The 25,007-nt window shown below is 42.8% G+C and overlaps 1 protein-coding gene across 1 annotated transcript; it reads right to left on the bottom strand.

The window, feature by feature from the left end:
• Positions 1 to 13,843: 13,843 nt before the first annotated feature.
• On the bottom strand, positions 13,844 to 23,008 carry aldoab (aldolase a, fructose-bisphosphate, b). Its single transcript, XM_061909421.1, has 7 exons — positions 22,870 to 23,008; positions 20,119 to 20,237; positions 17,494 to 17,760; positions 17,262 to 17,422; positions 14,575 to 14,833; positions 14,299 to 14,498; positions 13,844 to 14,225 (listed from the first exon to the last, which is right to left on the bottom strand). Exons 2-7 carry the CDS (start codon positions 20,228 to 20,230, stop codon positions 14,133 to 14,135), a joined length of 1,092 nt encoding a protein of 363 aa, XP_061765405.1. The 5' UTR covers positions 20,231 to 20,237; positions 22,870 to 23,008; the 3' UTR covers positions 13,844 to 14,132.
• Positions 23,009 to 25,007: the final 1,999 nt, after the last annotated feature.

The raw sequence follows: 25,007 nt of genomic DNA, 5'->3' as shown, positions 1-25,007 counted from the left end.
TTATTGATAGGCTGCAGGCTCGTTGCTGCGTGGGGGTGCTGCACTCAGCATGAGTGAGAGCGTGTCTGAGTGTACCGTCAGCAGAGGCGCCTCTTGTTGCACTGTCAGTAGAGGAGCACGCATTCAAGTCATTTCCAAAACATAAAGTGCAAGATTGTCGGAGACATGTTAAGTGTCAAATACAAAGGAGCCTCATAAAGGGGAACCAAAAAGTATTCCTCCTTTGCTATGTGGTAGGTTTCTACGGACGTTTTTAAATTCTGTTGTTGACTATTTTTTTCATACGGTGTTGATCTGGAAATGTTTGCCCTGGCATTTTGATGGTGTGGGCGTGTGGGACCGAATGGAGATGTTGACATGCAAAGTTTCAAACGCTCTTTATTCTCTAGCGGGTGACTTCTCAAATGATGTTACATATTAGCAGTGATGCTACTTTTTATAGCAACGCTCCAGCACCACACTTGACAAATTACGGTTGTCCGTTCGACATATTCCCACTTGAAGACAAACCACCGCCAGATGATGGACCCCCTGCTGTTTTTCTCGGGAATTACTTCTTCCTCCATTCGCACCTTATTTCTCTCGTATTACCACTTGCATGGCTCCGCTAGCATCACAGCTAATGTTACCCATGCTGCTACCTCTCTGCTGGGCGAGGGCGTATATGTATGTGACGCATGACGTGACAGTATGTGACGTATGTAGGAAAGTGCGCTTGTCTGTGAGAAGGAGAGACAGGAAAGAGCGAGGAGAGCTTCTAATGTAATGCCCGCAGCTAAAAGCAACTGCGTGAGAATGTATACTCGAATATCACGATATATTCATTTTCTATATTGCACAGAGACAAACCCGCGATATATCGTGTATATCGATATATCGCCCAGCCCTATTGCCAACCCTCCCAAGTTTTTCCGGGAGACTCCCGAATTTCAGTGCCACTCCCGATAATCTCGGGGCAAACCATTCTCCCGAATTTCTTACATTTTCCACCCAGAAAACAATATTGGGAATGTGCCTTAAAGGCACTGTCTTTAGCGTCCCCTACAACCTGTCGTCACGTCCGCTTTCTCTCCATTCAAACACCTACAGCGGCATGGATAAAGTTAGCTGTGATGCTGGTGGAGTGGTGCGAGTGGTAATACGAGAGACAGAAGTCCGATATCACATTGTTATGAGAGACACACTGCATCCTGTCAGTAAGATAAGAGTTAAACCAAGACAGGGCTAAGTCTGACATACCATTCGTGTTTTGATACGCTCTAATAAAAGTTACGGTATCGAAAGCAGCACTAAGATCGAGGAGCAGCAACATAGATGACGCATCAGAATCCATCGTTAGCAATAGATCATTAGTAATTTTTGCAAGGGCTGTCTCCGTAGCGTGATTTGCCCTGAAGCCGGATTGAAAGGTTTCACATAGATTGTTAGATGCTGCTCTGCAACAATTTTTTCGAGGATTTTCGAAAGAAAGGGAAGGTGAGACACCGGTCGGTAGTTTACCATGAGGTCAGGATCGAGGTTAGGTCTTTTAAGGAGAGGATGAATAACCGCTTTTTTGAATGCTAGGGGAACAGTGCCAGAGAAAGTGATAAGTTTATAATATTTAGCACTGATGGACCTAATAATACAAAGAGCTCCTCGATAAGTTTCCTAGGAAGTGGGTCAAGTAAGCATGTTGTTTGTTTTATTCCATTTACACGTTGTAACAATTCTTCTAATATTATTTCATCAAAACGAGAGAAGCTATTTTGGAGGGCGGTATCTGCCGTGTATACAGTCGTATCTGTGTTAATAGAAACCAGTTGTAGCTGGGACGCATTGTCTTTAATCTCCTTACTAATGAGTTCAATTTTCTTATTAAAGAAATTCATAAAGTCATCTGCCGAGTGGGTGGAGCTACTGGAAGGTGTCCCTTGTTGGGTTAGCGATGCTACCGTACTAAACAAAAATTTAGGATCGTTTTTATTAAGGCAGATGAGATTTGAGTAATATTTAGCTTTAGCTAAAGTAAGCATGCGTTTATAAGTTATTAAACTATCACTCCATGCTTGATGGTGCACCTCAAGTTTAGTCGTGCGCCATTTGTGTTCCAGCTTTCTACATTTCTGAACTCTAGTTTCTTCTGTAAACCATGGGGTACGCCTTTTTGGAGCCTTGTTTAACTTCAGCGGTGCTATACTATCAATGGTTTCGCGCGGGGCGTAGTTAAAATTGTTAGTGAGGTTATCAATAGAGCCCACATACTTTGGGAATGGCGCCATTACCGAGGGCAGTAGGCCAGCAAGAGTCGTCGTTGTGGCAACATTAATGTTGCGGCTGCTATTAGTAATAGCTTGCCGAACAAGAGTCTGAACTTTAAATTTCATAAGGTAATGATCGGACATTACTCATAACTTTGGAAACGGTGATACCTCTGACAAGCAATAAGTCTATCGTATTACCGTTGCGATGCGTGGGTTCATTTATTATTTGTGTAAGACCACAGCTATCAATTATAGTCTGCAGCGCCACGCACGGTGGGTCCGATAAGGTATGGCGTAGTGGGTAGAGCGGCCGTGCCAGAAACCTGAGGGTTGCAGGTTCGCTTCCCACCTATTGACATCCAAATTGCTGCTGTTGTGTCTTTGGGCAGGACACTTCACCCTTGCCCCCGGTGCCGCTCACACTGGTGAATGAATGATGAATGAATGATTGGTGGTGGTCGGAGGGGCCGTAGGCGCAAACTGGCAGCCACGCTTCCGTCAGTCTACCCCAGGGTAGCTGTGGCTACAGATGTAGCTTACCACCACCGGGTCTGAATGAATGATGGGTTCCCACTTCTCTGTGAGCACTTTGAGTATCTAACAATAGAAAAGCGCGATATAAATCTAATTTATTATTATTATTATTATTATTATATGGATATTAAAGTCCCGCATTATAAGTATATTATTGGCGTACGTCACTAGATCAGCAACAAACTCTGAGAATTCACAGATAAAGTCAGAATAGGGCCCTGGGGGGCGGTAGATAACAGCCAGGTATAGAGGCAGTGGTGTGACAGACCTCATTGTGAGCACCTCAAACGATTTATATTTATTATTTAGGTTAGGACTAAGGTTAAAGTTTTCGTTGTATATTAGTGCGACCCTCCCACCCCTTTTAAGGGGACGGGCAATGTGCGCATTCGTATAGTTAGGAGAAGCCTCATTTAGCGCAAAAAAGTCGTCTGGTTTAAGCCAGGTTTTGCTGAGACCGATGACGTTAAGATTGTTGTCTCTAATGACCTCATTAACTAATAACGTTTTGGGAGACAATTATCTTGTGTTTAAAAAGCCCATATTATAGGTAGTGGGCTGTTTTAAGGAGTTTTTGATCAAATTATCTGTAGTATTAATATCAGTAATGTTGCGCGTATTATGCATAGTGCACTTAAAATAATTACGATCATAATTTTCAGATTGTTTGCTTGGTGCTGCGATAAACTGAACACATCATAATTTGCGACCTCAGTAGAACGCATGTCCAACTCTGGCACTGTCATAGCAGAAAAAACATTATGTGAGTTGTGTATTATTCCAAGAAATTTGCTATGTGTGCAGGGATTATCCAGCCTGGCGCTGGCTAGTTCTAATTTAACTGACTCCTCACCCAGACTAGCAGGCTCTGTAATTGCCCGTGACCGGGCTTGCTCTATTTCAGTTAGTCAAATGTGACTCAACGAGAAACCTATGTTCCTAGACAAGAAGACACAGCCTTCCCGGTTAGGTTGAAGGCCGTCTCTCATCAGAAAGCCAGGTTTGTCCCAGAAGGAGGGCCAATAATCAATATACATTAGTCCCTGTTGTCTACAGAAGTTAGCCAGCCTCTTATTAAGCAAGACTAATCTGCTATATCTCTAATCATTGCTTCTCGCAGGCAGGGGCAATTACTCGATTCCTGGAAATCTTTCTAGCGAGATCACAAGTCCTGGCTGTGTTTCTCTTTGTAATCTCTGACTGTCTCATCCTGGTGTCATTGGAGCCAACGTGTATAACTATGTTTGCATAACTAGTGGTGCGGTTAACCTGTCGTACGTGTTTACTAGGCCTGTTGCGAGTTAGCTCCCTAAGATTAGCTTCAATGTCAGGTGCTCTGGCCCCGGGAATACACTTAAATGTGGCTGGTTTGCTAAGCTTTATGTTTCGGGTGATGGAGTCCCCTATGACTAAAGTGTGGTGCCTGGTAGACTGGGGTGTAGGACTAGCTAAAGGGCTTAATCTGTTATGCGTCTCAATCGGTACACCGTAGCTTGTAGGCCGCTTAGGGCTGCTACAAGCTGGGCTAGTTAGCTCGCTACAGGTAACGCTAGCAGATGTGTCCGCAACATCTAAAGTTACGAAATTACACTGCTCTAACTGGCGGACACGGCTCTCTAGCAGAGCTAACCTATCCATTAGTAAGGTGCACGAAGTGCAGGAAGCCATACTCTCAGAACTTTCTGTCGCCGAATGGAGTGCCAGTTGTCTTCAGGGAAGTGGTGCAGGGGAGTAGCTTCCTTCAGACCGGCGCTGCCTTTCTCCGTGTGCTAGCTTCGTTAGCTTAGCAGCTAGCTAGCTGAAGACGGAGTGGTGGGACAGAGATCGGATTATTTGCAAGTTAAATGGAACCATTAAATATGTTCGAGAAGTTGTAAAGAAAGCGGCAAAACAATTAAAAGCACACAGCTAGAACGATACTTAGCTTTTTAGCAACAGCGAGTTGTCAGCGAGCAGTCACTCCAATAATAAATAAAAATAAATAAATAAATGGATAAAAAAGAGGCCAGTTTGATACATTTTGTCCAGTTATGCTAAAAGCGATCTCATGTCAATGTAAGCTTAGCCAGTGGTTATCAAACCTTTTAAAAAAAATTTCTACCAAGTACCACCTCAGAAAAAACTTGGCTCTCCAAGTATTGCCAAATAAGAACAACATTAAAATACAGAAGCGTATGGGGCCTAGGTATCATGAAAAATAATCAAATACCCGAGGACATATTCAGAGGATTTTTTTGAAAATGTGATAGTGTTTACTCACATATCTCCTCTGTACTCAGCCATGCAATTATTTGCCCATATAGTTGCATACGTGTGTGTGTGCGTGAGTGTGTGTGCGTGTGTGTGTGTGTGCGTGTGTGTGTTTTCTTCTCTTCTTTTCCTCTAGTATTTTTTTTATTTGTTTTGTTTTGTACAGCACTTTTTGCTTGCTATTTGCCTGTCCATGATGAGGTCTATATAAATACAGTTTGAGTTGATTTGATAATGGTATCTGTGTCCGTGCGTACATAAGTGATAATGGGGATATGGGTCACCGGGGTATTGTTTTAACTTTGTAAAGCATTTAACGTTGCTTTTCTACTGTATGAAAATATGAATAAAGTTTGATTGATTGATTGATTGATTGATAACAAATAGATTTAATGTTATGGCCACTATAACATTACACACAGTTTGAAGAGTAACACTGTTTTTGAATATTTAATTAAGTGATTCATTAGCGCAGTGATTCTCAAATGGGTTGTACGTGTACCCCTGGGGGTACTTGAAGGTATGCCGAGGGGTACGTGAGATTTAAAAAAAAAAAAAAAAATCTAAAAATAGCAACAATTCAAAAATCCTTTATAAATAAATTTATTGAATAATACTTCAACAAAATATGTATGTAAGTTCATAAACTGTGAAAAGAAATACAACAATGCAATATTCAGTGTTGACAGCTGGATTTTTTGTGGACATGTTCCATAAATATTGATGTTAAAGATTTCTTCTTTTGTGAAGAAATATTAAAAAAAATGTTCACAGGGAGTACATCACTGAAAAAAGGTTGAGAACCACCGCATTAGCGTACCACTAGATAGAGCCCACGTACCTCTAGTGGTACATGAGCTACAGTTATACTAAGTTATGTGGACAAAACATCCACATTTTAGTTTTGTGTTACAAGGGACAACAATAACGTATTTAATAATGAATTTATGTTCTTACAATCAGTCGAAGGCCAATGAAAAGCGAGCACACACATTTGAGGGCCATACAGCACAACACTCATACTGTAATCAACACTACATGTGACCAGTTTACAAAATAAAAAAAACCCAAAACACTGTGGCAAGCTGGGGCTTTAAGAGAAGTTGAATTATTTTCTTCCTGCAGTGTCCAAAACGTCTGTGGCGTTCCAAGAGATTGAGGTTCCCATCATTGAAAACAAACAATGCAGCGAAGGCTATTACCCAGCTGGAGATTACACATTCTTCAACAACCTCATCTGTGCAGGACAAGTGGAACAAGGGAGCATGCTCTGTAAATGGCCAAGCTTGTCAAACTTTGATCAATCATATGCATTGTGAGTTTCTTTATGCCTACAGGGATTTAAATAACCTTATTTGGTTTTTCAGGGTGATTCTGGTGGACCTTTGCAATGCAACCAAGGCTCAGTGTGGATCCAGGCGGGCATCACCAGTTTTGGCATACGTTGAGGCACGGGACAAGCCCCTGATTTATACACCAGTGTGTCTTATTTTCAGGAATGGATCACAGAGCAAGTGTCAGAGGCAAATGTTGGCTTTGTAATCTATAACACTCCCGGCCCTGAACCAGATCCTTGCGATGTCTTTTCAGTGTGCGGAGCACAGGCTATAAACCCGTCGACTATTGGAAGTTTGTCTTGTCTTAGCATATTGTTTCTCCTGTAGGGGATTCAAGCCGTGTAACAAGACAGGATCACTAGCTTTCGATAATGAACACGGATGGTATGACACAAAGTGTAACGATCTGTCACTTACTTTCTGATAGTTTTTCGTGTTTTGTACTTTGTTTCCTGTTCAGTGCTCTTATTTTGTCATACTTCCTGTTTACTCCGCTGAGCACTGTTTTTGTCACACTCGCCGTTGATTGGCAGCGGTCCTCAGCTGCGGTCAATCAACATAGGTCTATTTATGTTTCACTCGAGCACTCCTCAGTGCTCGAAGTTAAAACCATGTTGGGAACATCTCCATGCAAGACTGCTTTCTGTTTATATCTTTTACTTTGATGAAATTAAAATCATCTTACCGGCTTTCTGCTCTCCTGGATTTTTGCATACTTGAGGTCACACAACTGCAGCCATGCGACATCCCAACAGTAACTTCGAGCCAGAAAATTGTGACCTCGCGAGAATCCCTGTCGGCAATCCTCAGCCGACGTTCTGGACCGCACAATTCCTGGAGGACTTGAAGGCCAGGTTTGTGCGGTCCCAGCCTACAGACGCGGACCCTCTCCCCGCGGCAACGCCACCGGCTTCGGCTCTCCGACCGGCGCGTCCCCCGCCGCCATCTTTCCTCTCGGCTCAACGGCTGGCTACGGCTCTCCGACCAGCACGTCCGCCACTTCCTGCATGCCTCGCGGCTCCCGCGGCAACGCTACCGGCTACGGCTCTCCGACCGGCGCGTCCTCCGCCGCCATCCTTCCTCTCGGCAACGCTGCCGGCTACGGCTCACCGACCGGCGCGCCCGCCTCCTCCTTCACGTCTCGCGGCTCCTGCGGCTCCGTCGCCGACTGCGGCTCTCCGACCGGCACGTCCGCCGCCGCCATCCTTCCCGTCGTCTGCTGAGCTGCTTCTCCCTGCTCCTACGCAGCTTCCAGCGGCTGCTCCCCGGCTGCTCTTTTTGCCAGCTCCCGCTCTCTTTTTTGGTTCGCCGAGAGCTCCAGTGGAGCCCACAGTGAGGTCGCTTTTGTCCTCCTGCTGGGACTTGGCACGGGACGTGTCTTCGTCCCTCCTCCTGGTCCCCTCCCGCCCGTCCCTGGTTTTCGCACCGGGGGACTCCGACGAGCAGGCACGTTTTCCCGCATGTGTGAACGGTGTCTGGCAGCCACCTAGTGGAGGGGGGCCCACTATACACTGCGGTGCAGCCAGGCACACACCGCTGTCATCCCCGCCAGCGTCTCCTTCCACGGAGACATCTACGTCCCTAGCGGGCTTTCGCACAGCTCCAACGCCGGCTCCACGCCTAGCCCCAACGCCGGCTCCACGCCTAGCCCCAACGCCGGCTCCACGCCGAGCCCCAACGCCGGCTCCACGCCGAGCCCCAACGCCGGCTCCACGCCGAGCCCCAACGCCGGCTCCACGCCGAGCCCCAACGCCGGCTCCACGCCGAGCCCCAACGCCGGCTCCACGCCGAGCCCCAACGCCGGCTCCACGCCGAGCCCCAACGCCGGCTCCACGCCGAGCTCCAACGCCGGCACTACGCACGGTTCCAACGCCGCCAAGAGCAGCACCACGCCGGGCTTCGTCACCGCCGGCATCCGCTATTCCTCGGCCAGCATTTGCTGCTCCTCGCCCGGCGTCATCTGCCGCTTTCACGCCGCCGATGACATCTGCAACAATCACGCCTCCGATGACGTCTGCCGCTTTCACGCCGCCGATGACGTCTGCCGCTTTCACGCCGCCGATGACGTCTGCCGCTTTCACGCCGCCGATGACGTCTGCCGCTTTCACGCCGCCGATGACGTCTGCCGCTTTCACGCCGCCGATGACGTCTGCCGCTTTCACGCCGCCGATGACGTCTGCCGCTTTCACGCCGCCGATGACGTCTGCCGCTTTCACGCCGCCGATGACGTCTGCCGCTTTCACGCCGCCGATGACGTCTGCCGCTTTCACGCCGCCGATGACGTCTGCCGCTTTCACGCCGCCGATGACGTCTGCCGCTTCCACGCCGCCGATGACGTCTGCCGCTTCCACGCCGTTGATGACGTCTGCCGCTTCCACGCCGGCACCAACATCGGCTCCTCAGCCGCCTCCTGCAGAGGTATCTGTTTTGGCTGCAGCCCCCGCCGCTTTGTCTGCTGTCTCCGGGCCTGCTTCAGCGCGCCCGCCTCCACGTCAGCCGCGGATGTGGCCGTGCCCTGGGCGTCCTCCTCGCGGGATGCACTCGTCTCTTTTTCGGCCAATGATGTGGCTGTTCCGTGGCCGCCCGCCCCGCCAGTTCCAGCGGCGCTCTACGCGCCGTCGCCACCTGACTTTCCCTCGCTGGCTGCGGGGACACGAGGTTTGGCGACCTTCCACCAAATCCTCCTTCCATCCTCCCTTACTTTGTGGACATTTTTTTCCATTTTTCTTTTCCAGGGAACATCTGGTATCTGTTCCTTGAGGGGGAGGTCCTGTAACGATCTGTCACTTACTTTCTGATAGTTTTTCGTGTTTTGTACTTTGTTTCCTGTTCAGTGCTCTTATTTTGTCATACTTCCTGTTTACTCCGCTGAGCACTGTTTTTGTCACACTCGCCGTTGATTGGCAGCGGTCCTCAGCTGCGGTCAATCAACATAGGTCTATTTATGTTTCACTCGAGCACTCCTCAGTGCTCGAAGTTAAAACCATGTTGGGAACATCTCCATGCAAGACTGCTTTCTGTTTATATCTTTTACTTTGATGAAATTAAAATCATCTTACCGGCTTTCTGCTCTCCTGGATTTTTGCATACTTGAGGTCACACAACTGCAGCCATGCGACATCCCAACACAAAGATCTTCAATAATGGTTCTGGTAAAGTCCCCTTTAGCTCAACCAAGGGTGCCATTCATTGAAAAAACAAAAACAAAGGACACATTGTTGGCACACCTGTTTTGGAATAATGCTCATACAAGGGCAATAAAATGTACAATATTTTTTTTTCTGTGTAAAAAAATAACCAAATTAACAGTCTTTGGGCCTACGGGACAAAGATAATCTCTTTTCAGCTCAATACGGGACAGTTATTTTGAAATACACTTTACAAAAGACAATTGGGCACTCTAAACGCAAAATATTAGAGCGGTAGCTCTCAAGTTCACAGCCAAATAATGTATGATAATATATAAGAGAAAATAACTCAAGTACAGTTAGGGTTGTCAACTGATCCTTAAAAATCAGATTTGTCCAGTATTTAGACGCACAACATCCCTTATTAAACTAAAAAGGGACACACTTTGTCCCTATTACCGTAATAATTCAAAATAGTCAACGCCTCAGGTTGGTGGCAGCTAACAAGTTCGTTAGCTAGAGATATAGGATAGGATAGGATTGGGTAGGTCTTCATTGTCATTGCACAAGTACAACAAAACTTTGTTTTCAGCACAAACCCGTTCAAGATTAGACAAACAAACAGTGTACAGGGTTACAGAACAAGAACGCTGAGGGGTCGCAATAAGGCGCCCCGTAAAAGATGGGAAAAAGGTAAACGCTGGGGAAGGATGAGTAAAAAAAAAATACAATCTAGACTGGGCTGGTTTGCTAAGCTTTATGTTTCGGGTGATGGAGTCCCCTATGACTGGGCTCATAGCAAAGCACATATACATATTACAACATACATCTCGAGATATCTAGCAACAGAGGGAAGGTATTTCAAGGTCATGGTGGTAGGTCGCAGCTCTCAGGCGCTGACCATCCATTCATCATCCCTACGGATTTGCGTCGAGGGCGTTGGGTTGGGGGGGGGGTGGTTGTATGTGTGGCGTATATTTTTTTGGTGGATGTGTGTGTGTGTGTGTGTGTGTAAGCCCGCAGTGTGTCTCTGTTCCGCGGCCTTGATGTATTATGGAGTTGCTAGTCCAAAGTCAACAACAACAGGTGTGTGTCCATGAGAGACAAGAAGGGAGTTTGTTGGGTCTTCACCACACCGTCCTTTGGGAGAGTCTCGAAGCAAGGGGGAAACAATCCAAGTTAGAATGATTTGTATGCGAGTGAAAATAAAATATGCTTTTCACTCTAAATTGTCCATGACTGGTCCTCAAAAACTGCGGGGTAGACAGTCCGATGTAATGCACAGTTCTTCCCGCATCCTCCAATCATTTGTGGCAGCTTTGGGGTACTTTGAAGACTGCCAGCAACTTCCAATTTGTCGACAAATCAGAGCAAAGCTTACTCCAATCACCAGATGTCCTGTTGTCATAATTCCGAATAGGTGGATATCTTCATGTCGTTGACAGAAAAGGGTCACCAGGCCCGCGGCCCTCCTTCTTCTCCCAAGAGTCCGTCGTGTGTCCAGCAACAACCGCTTCGTCACGACAGCAGGTTCCCCCAAACCCAAGATCTTGTCAATTTTGTTGAGGCCAGTTAAATAGTTCCAATGTGTAGATTTGGATAGGAGTGCAAAAAGAGGCAACAAGAAAGTTAAGACAAGACAAAACAAAGAAGCAAGCAGGAGAGATAAGGGAGAGGAAAGGGGAGCGTCCACCCTCGATGAGTGCCAGAGAGAAATATATATATATATATATATATATATATATATATATATATATATATATATATATATATATATATATATATATATATATGTGTATATATATATATATATATATATATATATATATATAAAATAAATATTTCATATCAACAAAAAAGTTTACAAGAAAAAAGGACAACCAAGTCCGACCCTTTAAGAGAGGGGTTCTTAAACCTTTTGACCATAGGGCTTAACTTTTTACTATGGGGGACCCAGGGCCAACTCAAATAATCTTACTCTTGATTTTTATCGTATTTAATAATTTAATAATCTAACCAAACAATTTAACAGGATGAACCTTGTCAAATGATTTCAACCATTTGTTAATCACAAAAATGATTGTCAGGCTGATTACAGAAGTATAAACTAATCAAACATAAAAAAGTGGACTCTTACATTTACATACAATTACAAAGTGCTAAAGAAAATAATTATATTTAAATTGATAAAACCATCAATAAAATCAAAGTCCTAATGAAAATACAGCCTCATCACCTTAAGTGTTTTAAGTCTCGTCTTAAGACCCACTTTTATTCTTTGGCTTTTAACACTACGTGAGTTGTGTGGTCCTCTGTTCTCTGTTGTCCTCTGTGTTTTTTATACACTTTGATTTCTATTTTACTGTTTTAATTGATTTTACCCTTTAAAATAGTTTTTAATCATATTTGTTTTTATATTGTTTTTATTGGTTTTATATTTTTTCATTTTTTGTTTTTATTCAGTCATTGGTGGAGCATAATATGTATATATATACTTTTTTTATTTTATTTTATTTTATTTATTTATTTTTTTTTTTTTACAATTGTTTTTAACATGGCTGTGCAGCACTTTGGAAACATTATTGTTGTTTAAATGTGCTATATAAATAAAGTGGATTGGATTGGATTGATTAATTTGTGCGCCTCAGAAACTTATTTTTGACTTTGGCTCCACACATCTTCTGGTTGTTAAGTGGTGGAAAAGCGGTCGTAGAAACGTGAATAGATTTTCTTAGAAAGGCATAAATCCTAATGGTGTAAATTGTAAAATATCAAACTTGGTAGAGGATATGATAAAATGTTGTGGTGTGATGTTTGTACATTCAGACAATTAATAAAAAAAACATATAACAAATCTTAATGTGTGCCTTTGTCTTAAGGAGAGCCAAATGGGACAACTGTTGTGCTCGTAGCGTGAAAGCAAGACAACTTCGTGTATCGTTGACACACAAAAACGTGTGCGTCCTTTATTCTTTTAGAACAAAACCGACTGACTTAAAACACTCAAAAATGGCGGGAACAACAAACCCCCACCTTTGGGAGAATCTACTGACGGCCACTTAAAGGGGCCGCGCCGAATTACCTGCAACGGAACAACCTTGTCATGTGCCTAATTGAACAGTACAGTGAAACAGAACAACATTGTCATGTGCATACTCGAACAGTACAGTGAACAATAACAATAAGGTCAAGCACTAGGTGTGGCGAATTATGTCCGTAAATCAACCGCTACACAACACTCAATACATAAACCCTTAAACAATCACTTAAAGGTTTCACTAGTTAATTAAGTCATTAAATACATAATTTAATCATGAAATAATGAAATAAAAAATTATCTCAATTGGCTAATAATTAATTAAGTCTTTAAATAATAAAGGAAATCCTTAAATAGTGAAATCGATAATTAACATATCAGTACATGCACTTTTATGGTGAATACATTTACAATACACAATTATTTAATTCAAATTCTTATTAATGACACATTGAAGTAGTTTTTTGATGGATTTATTTATTTATTGTACCATTTGGCCCTCCATATTTTTTAACCGGTGCTTGGTGATAGGAATACAGCTTGTTTTAGCCTCGTTTTCTGCATCAAGGTGCATTAAATAATACAAATAACCTATTTCAGTTGTTCTCAAATGGGGGTACGTGTACCCCTGGGGGTACTTGAAGGTATGCCAAAGGGTACGTGAGATTTTTTTTTTAATATTCTAAAAATAGCAACAATTCAAAAATCCTTTATAAATATATTTATTGAATAATACTTCAACAAAATATGAAAAGAAATGCAACAATGCAATATTCAGTGTTGACAGCTAGATTTTTTGGGGACATGTTCCATAAATATTGATGTTAAAGATTTCTTTTTTTGTGATGAAATGTTTAGAATTAAGTTGATGAATCCAGATGGATCTCTATTACAATCCCCAAAGAGGGCACTTTAAGTTGATGATTACTTCTATGTGTAGAAATCTTTATTTATAATTGAATCACTTGTTTATTTTTCAACAAGTTTTTAGTTGTTTTTATATCTTTTTTCCAAATAATTCAAGAAAGACCACTACATGTGAGCAATATTTTGCACTTTTATACAATTTAATAAATCAGAACCTGATGACGTAGTGCTGTATTTTACTTCTTTGTCTCTTTTTTTCAACCAAAAATGCTTTGCTCTGATTAGGCGGTACTTGAATTAAAAAATATTCCCAGTGGGTACATCACTGAAAAAAGTTTGAGAACCACTGTTTATTTGGCCAAAGTTACAGTTCAGGCCTCCCTTGCCTCTTACTGAAGTGTCATCCTGACAACTCAATATTTAAAAAAAACTTGAAAAATCAACACAGACTGGTAAAGCCTTTATTTCATTGAACCTTTATTAAGGACATTACTGCAGTAGATGGAATCAGTCCAATGAAGCATAGTACAACTTGTGTAAAAACAACATGGGGATATTCACCTGTGCAAAGGTAAAATATCAAGGGAATGGTGGCAAATATTGTCGCAGCAACGACAACAACTCAGAGGAGGGTTTTTTTCCCCACTCTTTTTCACTCTCAACCCAGATGCTTTACGATTGCAGAGAGGTCATGCAGGACTTTTCACGGTGTTGTAATAATGTATGGAAGTGAGTGTTAATATGCATGATTAGCCACAAACAGGGACTCTCCGCCGGCGGAACTGGATCCGGAGCTGACATATTTTCCCTGGCATGCCTGGCTGTTGGCCTGAAGGAAGAAAACAAGTTGATTAATACACAGGGCAACATTTCTAAGACAGTGCATTCCTTCGAACACGCACCAGAGCTCTCTTGATAAACTCCTCCTGGCATGCCTTTCCATTCTCCTTTTTGCCTCCCCAAGCCTTGAGGGCAGACGCCTGCAGGGCACGGCCGTATGAGAAGGTCAGAGCCCAGGGTCTGTGCAGGGTGCACTGGTTCATGGCGTTCAGGTTGACGGACGCCTCCTCTTCACTCTGGCCGCCAGACAAGAAGGTGATGCCTAAGCAAGGAGAGACACTCGAGTAAATACACATCCGTCGTAACAGGTGATTCGGCGGATCCGGGGTTAGACCCACCAGGGACTGCAGGTGGCACGGTGCGGCGCAGGGCGGTAACGGTCGCCATGGCGATCTCCTGGTTGCTGTACTTGAAGGAACAGGAGTGGCCGGCGGTAACCATGTTGGGCTTGAGCAGAGTGCCCTCCAGGTAGACGTGGTGGTCGGACAGAGCCTTGTAAACGGCAGCCAGGACCTTCTCAGTGACATACTGGCACCTCTTCAGGTCATGGTCGCCGTCAGGTAGGATCTCTGGCTCCACGATGGGGACGATGCCATGCTGAGGAACACATTTTTTAATGTAACGGTGGCGGTTTCAGGTATGGGTCACACTAGCATTTGCACAGGGCAGTCATTTCTTGCTGGCACCGCAAGGATAAAGTTAAAGTTAAAAATAAAGTACCAATGATTGTCACACACACAAACGAGGTCTGGCGAAATTATTCTCTGCATTTGACCCATCACCCTTGATCACCCCCTGGGAGGTGAGGGGAGCCCTGAGCAGCAGCGGTGGCCGCGCCTGGGAATTATTTTTGGTGATTCAACCCCCAATTACAACCCTTGATGCTGAGTGCCAAGCAGGGAGGTAATGAGTCCCATTTTTATAGTCTTTGGTATGACTCAGCCGGGGCTTGAACTCCCAACCTACCGATCTCAGGGCGGACACCCTAACCACTAGGCCACTGAGGGGGAAAAAAATTCCAAACTTAGGCTAACTTGGGCTACTGCACCGCTACTGCACGGAATATCAAAAATGTTTTGGTTCTTAAAAAACGAGGCTTCGTCTGCAACAGCTTTAATCTGAAGTACAGATTATCGTACTGCGGCATCACTACCACCATAAATTATGTATGAAACAATCATACACATATCATTTTGACAATCTATGCCAAGGGTGTCCAAAGTGTGGCCCGCTGCTGATTTTTTTTTATCGGCCGGCAACAAAATAAACATGTCCTAGTATAAAACATTACATTAGATTAAAATGCAACTGCTCCGAATTCCCCTCAAATTGGGATCGAGTGTACAATTGGGAGGGGACTTACACAGCCCCATTTGTTGCAGTTTACCTGACACATGAAACGTGACGAATTGGGGGGATGCACTATCCACTTTAGACGGCAGCCGAGTGTTGAATATCTTAAAAATGTGTTTTGTGGTAATTCCAACTTTGACCACAGCGTCAGTTGCTCTATGGAGTGGCGCGTTCCATGGTTTTCAGCAGACTGCATTGCATAATGAATATTCCCCCCTCTTCTTCTCACGCAAATCCCACCAGGAATGGGGTCATATGGGTCACTTCCCTACTATTTCTGGTCTTTTTAGGATTTACATGCACTCATTATGAGAATGTGTACACAGTTCTTGAAGGAAATGGTGAGTTTTTGAGTGTTCTAAAGCCCTTAACAAGTTTTACTGTGGCAGAATTATAACATCAGTAAAGAATTGTAATATTTTAACCAGCAACAGGTGTTAGATTAAAAATGACACCAATATTTTTTATTTAGCTAAAGTGTAACACAAAGCTAAGATGTGGATTTTTTGTACGGATGGTTTATATTGCACTACATTATCTTGGTTTTAGTATATTTAATGTACAAAATGCATTAAAGTGGCCTCTGCATTCTTAATTTTTTTTGTAATTGGCCATCGCTGGAAAAGGTTTGGACACGCCTGATCAATACAGACCACTTGGTTTAAGGTCAAACATTGTTGTTTGACTGATCAGATCCAGCAGCTAGAGCTTCATCAACAGTGGAAGAGTATTGCAGACTGGGTGATGTTGTTATTTCCCCAGTCTTAGTATTAGTCACATTCATTTACCAAAAATGGTTCCTTCCCCCTTTTAAGTGTTTCTTACACAATTAAACTGTTGGGTATTTTAACTCAACATTTTGGGTACATTTTTTTCAACCCAACTTTTGTGTTGAATTATATACCGAAAAGTTGAGTTATGATAACTTCTTGTTGGGTTATTCCCAACCTAACTATTGGGTTAAATTATCCATCCATCCATCCATTTCTACCGCTTATTCCCTTTTGGCGTTTATCTCAGCTACAAACGGGTGGAAGGCGGTGTACATCCTGGACAAGTCGCCACCTCATCGCAGGGCCAACACAGATAGACAGACAACATTCACACTCACATTCACACATTTATAGTGTTGCCAATCAAACTATCCCCAGGTGCATGTCTTTGGAAGTGGGAGGAAGCCGGAGTACCCGGAGGGAACCCACGCATTCACGGGGAGAACATGCAAACTCCACACAGAAAGATCCCGAGCCTGGGATTGAACCCGGGACTCAAGGACCTTCGTATTGTGAGGCAGACGCAATAACTCCTCTTCCACCGTGAAGCCCAAAGGGTGGATTGAATTATTTAACCCAAAAGTTGAGTAATGCTAATTCAATGGTGGGTGATTGTAAATAATGTTGATGAAATTAATCCATAATAAAAATGTATTTCAAGAAAAAAATTTACTTTTTAATAAAAATGAAAAAGTATTTTACTCAAAAATGCATTACTCGTTAAAAAACAACCCAATAATGGTTCATAATTTTGAAAACCCAGGAATTGAGTTAAAATTATAACCTTATAATTAAAACAAATGGATTGCTATTCATAAAAATAACTCAAAAATGTAACCCAACCCTAGCAACTTATAAATTAAGTGATCAAAATAACGCAGTATTTTCCAGTCTATTACCATCTGGCAGATGCTGGCGTAGCGGGCCAGGACGTTGGCATTCTCAATGATGGCGAGCCTTGAAGGAGTGGTGGCGGTGATCTTCAGCACGCAACGCCATTTGGCAAAGTCGGCACCGTCCTTCTTGTACTGGGCGCAGCGCTCGTACAATCCATCAAGACCTGAAGAAAACCGCAAGGTCAGGCATTGAAAAAACTAAACCTCGGGTCTTCTCTTTGTGTTCCCAGCTCACCCTGGGTTGTCGTCTCGCCGTTGGTTCCGGCCAGAGGGACAACACCTTTGTCGACCTTGATGCCCACCACCATGCCTCTCTCCTTGAGATACTGGGTGAAGACTTTGCCACCGTCGGACTTCTGGTACATGGTTTCGTGGAAGAGGATGACGCCGCCAATGCAAGGGACGATGCGGTCGTCAGCGCTGAAGAGGAGCTGGCGGTACAGCCTCCTGTTCTCCTCAGTGTTCTCAGCATTGATGCTCTGGAAGCGCTTGGCAACGCTACCTGCAGGTGTACATGCAGTGAACTTTAGATCAGTGTTTTTCAACCTTTTTTGAGCCATGGCCAGTTTTTTTGCGTCGAAAAAATCTGGAGGCACACCACCGGCAGAAATCATTAAAAAACGAAACTGTGTTGACAGTAAAAAGTCGTTGTCGCAATTGTTGGATATGACTTCAAACCAGGGGTCAGCAACCTATGGCTCTAGAGCCGCATGCGGCTTTTAGCGCAGCCCTCGTGGCTCCCTGGACCTCTTCCAGAGATGTGTGAAAAAGGAAAAAGATGAAGAAAAAATATATGTATTTTTCAATATATTTTCCGTAGGAGAACAAATATCACACAAACCTTCCTAATTGTTAGAAATCCCACTGTTTATGTTATACATGCTTCACTGATGAGAGTATTTGGAGAGCGCCGTTTTGTCCTACTAATTTCAGCAATCCTCAAACTCAACGTAGTTTGTTTACAATGCTGCCACAGAAAGACATGTTTTATGCCACTCTTAATTTGTCTCATTTTGTCCACCAAACGTTTTAATCTGTGCATCAATGCAAAAAAGGTTAAATTTGTTGATATTAATGACTTGTTAGAGTGCTAATCAGGCATATTTGGTCACTGCATGACTGCGAGCTAATCGATGCTAACATGCTATTTAGGTACATATTGCATCATTATGCCTTGTTTGTAGGTATATTTGAGCCCATTTAATTCTGTTAATATCCTCTGTGTATTTAATTTATAGTTGCATGTCTCATAGTTCTTTGTGCACCATGTTGTTCCAGACCACAGCAAATGTTACCCAGTTTGCCAAGATTGTAATAAATCCATTAGAAGAAGACAGCCTGCTGTTTCCTTTAACATTGACACACATATCTATATATTTGGCCATTCTGAGCCAGCAATTTCATGAGTTATCTCATCCATCTCAGCCTCTGTTTTACTAATGATTTCCAATGTTGCAAACATGTGTACGATAAAAATTGAAATACAGCATTTATGTCAATGAAGATTTGCGTCAGCCTTTGATAGTAGGCTAATATAAACATGTACTTCATGTGTTGTTTTCATTATAACACTTATATAAGGCTTTTATTTTTTTGCGGCTCCAGACAGATTTTTTTGTTGTTGTATTTTTGGTCCAATATGACTCTTTCAACATTTTGAGTTGCCGACCGCTGCTTTAAACCATAACCAAGCATGCATCAATGTAGCTCTTGTCTGAAAGTAGGTGTACTGTCACCACCTGTCACATCACGCCATGATTACTGCTTATTGTTATATCCCCTTTAAGGCCCCAATATAGGCATCGTATCGGAAATGAAAACGTTTAAATGAAAACCGCTACTTATATTGCGCTTTGTTGTTCTTCACAACTCTGCTTGTAAGACAGTTTTACTGTACACCTTAATAGAAAGTGGTTGGATGGCGCTATCTGTAGGGGTGCTGCAGCTATGAATCTAACAGAGGGTGCCGTTTCACATGTCGATTCATGCAACAATGTCCAGCTGGAAATGATTGGGATCTAACAAAGGTCTTAACTCATTCTCTTTCTATGCCACATCAATGTGGAATGCACTCCCAACAGGTGTAAAAGTAATTGCATCTCCATCTTCCTTCAAAACCGCTCTAAAACAGCACCTCCAAGCAACTTTAACCCTTTACTAATACCCTCCTCCATTCACATCCAATCACCCCTAATTATAAATAACCTAATGTAAATAATCAAATGTACTTCTAATGTATTTACTTGTTCTTATGCTATCTGAACTCACTATGTTCTCTGCTGGCTGTACATATCCTACCAATTAAGACCTACACTGTTTCAATGTCCATTTCTCTGTTGATGCAATTGTTGATGACTGAAGTACTGATATCAACCAAAGCTCCTCATTCCACCCCCCAGATTGTAAATAATGTAAATAATTCACTGTATATACTATGATGATTAACCTGTGTGATGACTGTATTATGCTGATAGTATATATTTGTACCATGAATTGATTAACGTGGACCCCGACTTAAACAAGTTGAAAAACTTATTCGGGTGTTTCCATTTAGAGGTCAATTGTACGGAATATGTACTAAACTGTGCAATCTACCAATAAAAGTATCAATCAATCAATCAAGACGTGATGTGTAACTGCATGTTTTGTAAGTTGTTTCTTTAAAGGTATAAAACTGAAAGACAAATGAATGTAATGGTAACTGTGAGGGTCACATTATTAAATCTGATGTAAAACACGGGTTTCTCGGTTTTTCACTTTTGGCTGTTCTCCTTAGAACGTAACAACATAGCAATGTGTGTATTAGCCAGAGCAAATATTTGGTGTTTAAATGTTGCATTTATTGAACTCCGTCTTTTACCGGTAGACTCGTCTGCGGCGAGGATTCCCTTGCCGGGGTGGACGATCTTCAGAGCGATGTCACTGAGCTCCTTCTTCTGCTCAGGAGTGAGGAAAGGGTATGCGTGAGGCATCTTGACTCTGTTCAAGAGGAGGAACATTTAGTAAAGATGTGTATGGCTGGGGAACGTACATCAAAAGGCATGTTTTTTAATTCAGCGACTCCAGTAGAACTTAGTCATTGGTCTGTGTTGGTGGAAGTGTAGCTGGAATGGTGGATGGCCACAGTTTCTTCCACCAACTTCTTTGCACCTTTTTCCACCCTCTGCATAAAAGTCTGTCCGACACCCTCAAGCATGCGCTTGACCTACTCCGTTTTCTGCTCTCTTATCCCTGACCTTTCTAGCTCTTCTGTTGCATTCCTGGCTCCTGCCCCCACTGCCAAAACACAAGACCGAACTAAATATACTTTTGTGCATGCACTCGAACTAAGCACCGAGGTGTTACATAAAACAGACCAGCACAGCCAAATCCCAAAGTTCTCGTGCTTGTACAGCTCGGATACTGCACCATGAATCTTTGATTTGTTTCTTAACACTTGATTCAGACTTATTGAAGTGTTTTTGACAGGACAAACGTTTGCCTTCCCCAATAATAGCAAAGGTCCGAGACAAATGTTAATGACTACATTGTATAGTACGTTATACAGTATATATCTAAGTAATAATTAATAAAGTTAAAGTACCAATGATTGTCACACACACACTAGGTGTGGTGAAATTTGTCCTCTGCATTTGACCCATCCCCTTGATCACCCCCTGGGAAGTGAGGGGAGCAGTGGGCAGCAGCGGGGCCACGCCGGGGAATTTTTTATGGTGATTTGACCCCCAATTCCAACCCTTGATGCTGAGTGCCAAGCAGGGAGGCAATGGGTCCCATTTTTATAGTCTTTGGTATGACTCGGTCGGGGTTTGAACTCACAACCTACCGATCTCAGGGCGGACACTATAACCACTAGGCCACTGATAGGGTCTAGTGGTTAGAGTACATACATATATATATATATATATATATATATATATATATATATATATATATATATATATATATATATATAAAACTATGTATGTATGAAAATTGTAATAATTATGATAAAATATTGTGGTGTGATGTTTGTACATTCAGACAATTAATAAAAAAGCATATAACAAATCTTAATGTGTGCCTTTGTCTTAAGGAGAGCCAAATGGGACAGCACTCAATACATAAACCCTTAAACAATCACTTAAAGGTTTCACTAGTTAATTAAGTCATTAAATACATAATTTGATCATGAAATAATGAAATAAAAAATTATCTCAATTGGTTAACAATTAATTAAGTCTTTAAATAATAAATGAAATCCTTAAATAGTGAAATCGATAATTGGGTTTATTTTGATTTAAATGTATTATTTTGGTATTTACTCCCTGTATTTTTCTGCAATTGCTTGATTGTGGATTAGTTTATATGTACCTTCTTATTGTTTGGAGACATGTTTTGGATTTCTGACTTATTTTATCCATGTTTTATTTTTTAAAATGTGTATTTTGTTTATTTTTATTTCAATATTGATACTTTGTGCTGAAAACAAAGTTTCGTTGTACTTTTGAAATGACAATAAAGACCTACCTATCTATCTTGTAATAGTACCAACAACAATAACAACAAATAATTATGAGAATCATAATATTACAATAAATACAATTAAATAGTGTAGTCCAACTCTCCACATTCAAACATTGATGTGTGGACTCTATGGAGTGACGTAGATGGGATAAACCAGAGTGCAAGTGTATATTAATAGTTAATATTTTTCATTGGTGTGGCTCTACTTTATGGATGAGGGGCGAAAAAATATTTCATCCAGCCCACTGTCCAGTTTTTAAAATAGGGAACCAGACCTTCTCAGAATTTTTAATAAAAAGACCCATTTTTTTTTACACCAGAAATGCTTATCATTTACAGTAGTGTTTCTCAAATGGGGTTACGCGTACCCCTGGGGGTACTTAAAGGTATGCCAAAAGGTACTTGAGATTTTTTTTCAAATATTCTAAAAATAGCAACAATTCAAAACTCCTCTATAAATATATTTATTGAATAATACTTAAACAAAATATGAATGTAAGTTCTTAAACAGTGTAAATAAATGCAACAATGCAATATTCAGTGTTGACAGACAGATTTTTTGGGGACATTTTCCATAAATATTGATGTTAAAGTTTTTTTTTTTTGTGAAGAAATATTTAGAATTAAGTTCATGAATCCAGATGGATCGCTATTACAATCCCCAAAGAGGGCACTTTAAGTTGATGATTATTTCTATGTGTAGAAATCTTTATTTATAATTGAATCACTTGTTTATTTTTCAACAAGTTTTTAGTGAGCAATATTTTGCCATGTTATACAATTTTATAAATCATAAACTGATGACATAGTGCTGTATTTTACTTCTTTATCTCTTTTTTTCCAACCAAAAATGCTTTGCTCTGATTAGGGGATACTTGAATTAAAAACATTTTCACAGGGGGTATATGACTGAAAAAAGGTTGAGAACCGCTGATTTACACATTCAGATGTAGACTGAGGCTTAGAGGATGTTATGAAAAGTGAAATTAAAAAAAGGCAGGCAGACCCTGCTCTATTTGTTAATAACTGTCTGGTGGAAAGGAAAGGGCGTGCACTTTTACAGAAAACACACAAAAGTAAACTCATGCCACAATTGTTGGTTTACCTTTGAGGCGTAGAAGAGAGGAGAGCTGGGAGAACAGAGGGCGGCCTTCGTCTGCGACACCCTCTCAGGGCCGGCCCTTGTATTTATCCTCCCATTGTGACCCCTCACATTTCAGCTGCTCGGCTATAAAAAGAACAGGACGCAACCAGAGAGGGCTGGTGACATTCAGCGCGACTCGAGCCTGGAGTGGTGTGGTGGCGGGCGGCCAAGGAAAGGGCAAAAGCTCCAAAAATTGGACAGAAATGAGCAATATTCCTTGACCATGTGAAGTGGTGAGATGCATCGCTTCTGTGTAACCGCACTTAAACGATGCAGCGTCTTCCATTTTGCTTTTCGCCACGCATGCAGGGGATTAGTTCATAGAAACCACAAGAAATGAAACAACTTTGTGTACAGTATTCACATCCAGACATCAGAGCGTGTGACAACATGGACCGTCGAAATCCGATCCGCTTGCATCGCCACACGGAGCGCTGATCTTTGACCTTTCCCTGACCTTTCCCCATCGTGGTTTCTCGGCGAGGAGAAGTCGGGGTCAACTGGCAAGCACAATTAAAGGTCGAGCATATTCCCCGTCCTGTTGCACAACCTTTGACCGTGGAGTTGTCGAGCAAAAAAGTTGCGAGTAGGCGTGAGCTTCCTCACTTGTTCTGTGTGAGTGACTCGAGAAAAGTTTTAGCAGAAATGACGGACACTTTCTAAAGAGAAGCTGTGGTCAAAGCCGAAGCAGAATGCACCGATGTGATAAGAAGAGAAACAACTGAAAGTCACTTTGGTTACTGGCAGATATGCAGCGTGCACACTTCCCATTGTGTGCAGTCAGAACAAAAGTATGAAGACAGCTAAACTGTAAATGGTCGTATGGATGAAAAACGGCCGTATTTAAGAAGTCTGGCCGTTGTGTTGAATTGATTGCTCGCGTCCTGCAGCCACTCAGGCAAAACAAAGTGTACTACTTGGTTGCAACCAGCCAAGACACTGTTAGGTCGGTTTTCAAACTTTGCTTTTAAAAGAAGGCGAATCACACATACATACATACATACATACATACATACATACATACATACATACACAAATACACTACATTCCTACATACCGAAGACGCCACCTCCCGCTCCACCCCCAAAGGGTCCTCGTCAGCCACCTCCTGCTTCTCCTCAGGTGGGTCCCCTACAAACGTAACTACCTGCATTTAGAAGCCCCTCTCTGTCCTATGCATTCCCCACCTGCTGCACAAGCTCTCGTCTCGCGCCGGTTTCCCTCCTCCTCATCGGCCGCAGTGGTGGCCAACCCTCCCGATTTTTCAGGGAGACTCCCGAATTTCAGTGGCCCTCCTGAAAATCTCCCAGGGCAACCATTCTCTGGAATTTCTCCCGAGAATGGTGTCTTTAAGACGCCGCCTTTAGTGTCTTCTCACCTGAAACCTTCACCCTTTATCAGCCGCTTGCTGTTCTCACTCAGGGCCGGATGCTGACCTGAGGGCAGCCTGTCGTCACGTCCGCTTATCCTCCATATAAACATCTACGGCTTTTCACACGCACAAGTCAATGCATCGCATACTTGGTCAACAGCCATACATGTCACACTGAGGGTGGCCGTAAGAACAACTTTAACACTGTTACAAATATGCTCCACACTGTGAACCCACACCAAACACGAATGACAAACACATTTCGGGAGAACATTCGCACCGTAACACAACAGAAGAAATATCCAGAACCCCTTGCAGCAATAACTATTCCGGGACGCTACAATATATACCCCCCGCTGTCCCCCATCTCCTGAATTAGGAGGTCTCAAGGTTGGCAAGTATGCATTCCATGGAAGCCCTCTTCTCCAGCAGCAGCAACACCAGGGATTTGTGCGTAGATCCCCCCTGCCACCTTCTCGTTGGCACAAGGACATGGACATGAAAGCGCTACCTTCTCCCATGGTTTTCTACTTCCTGTTGGAGCGCTGACTTGTTTACATTTGTTTCCAGTAACTAACGAGTCAGCTTTGCAGCCAGTGTCTGCCTGCAGATGCTGGTTCATTCTGTGTGTCTCCTGTAAGTATAAATTTGAGACTACACCCAACGTTGACCTGCTCAGTGGCCTCGTGGTTAGAGTGTCCGCCCTGAGAGTGAGTTCAAACCCCGG

The sequence above is a fragment of the Nerophis ophidion genome, linkage group LG08 (assembly GCF_033978795.1).
Source record: "Nerophis ophidion isolate RoL-2023_Sa linkage group LG08, RoL_Noph_v1.0, whole genome shotgun sequence".
In the NCBI taxonomy this organism is placed as follows: domain Eukaryota; kingdom Metazoa; phylum Chordata; class Actinopteri; order Syngnathiformes; family Syngnathidae; genus Nerophis; species Nerophis ophidion.
The sequence above is the reverse complement of the archived record's forward strand: the minus strand, read 5'-3'. Positions and strand labels throughout refer to the sequence as shown.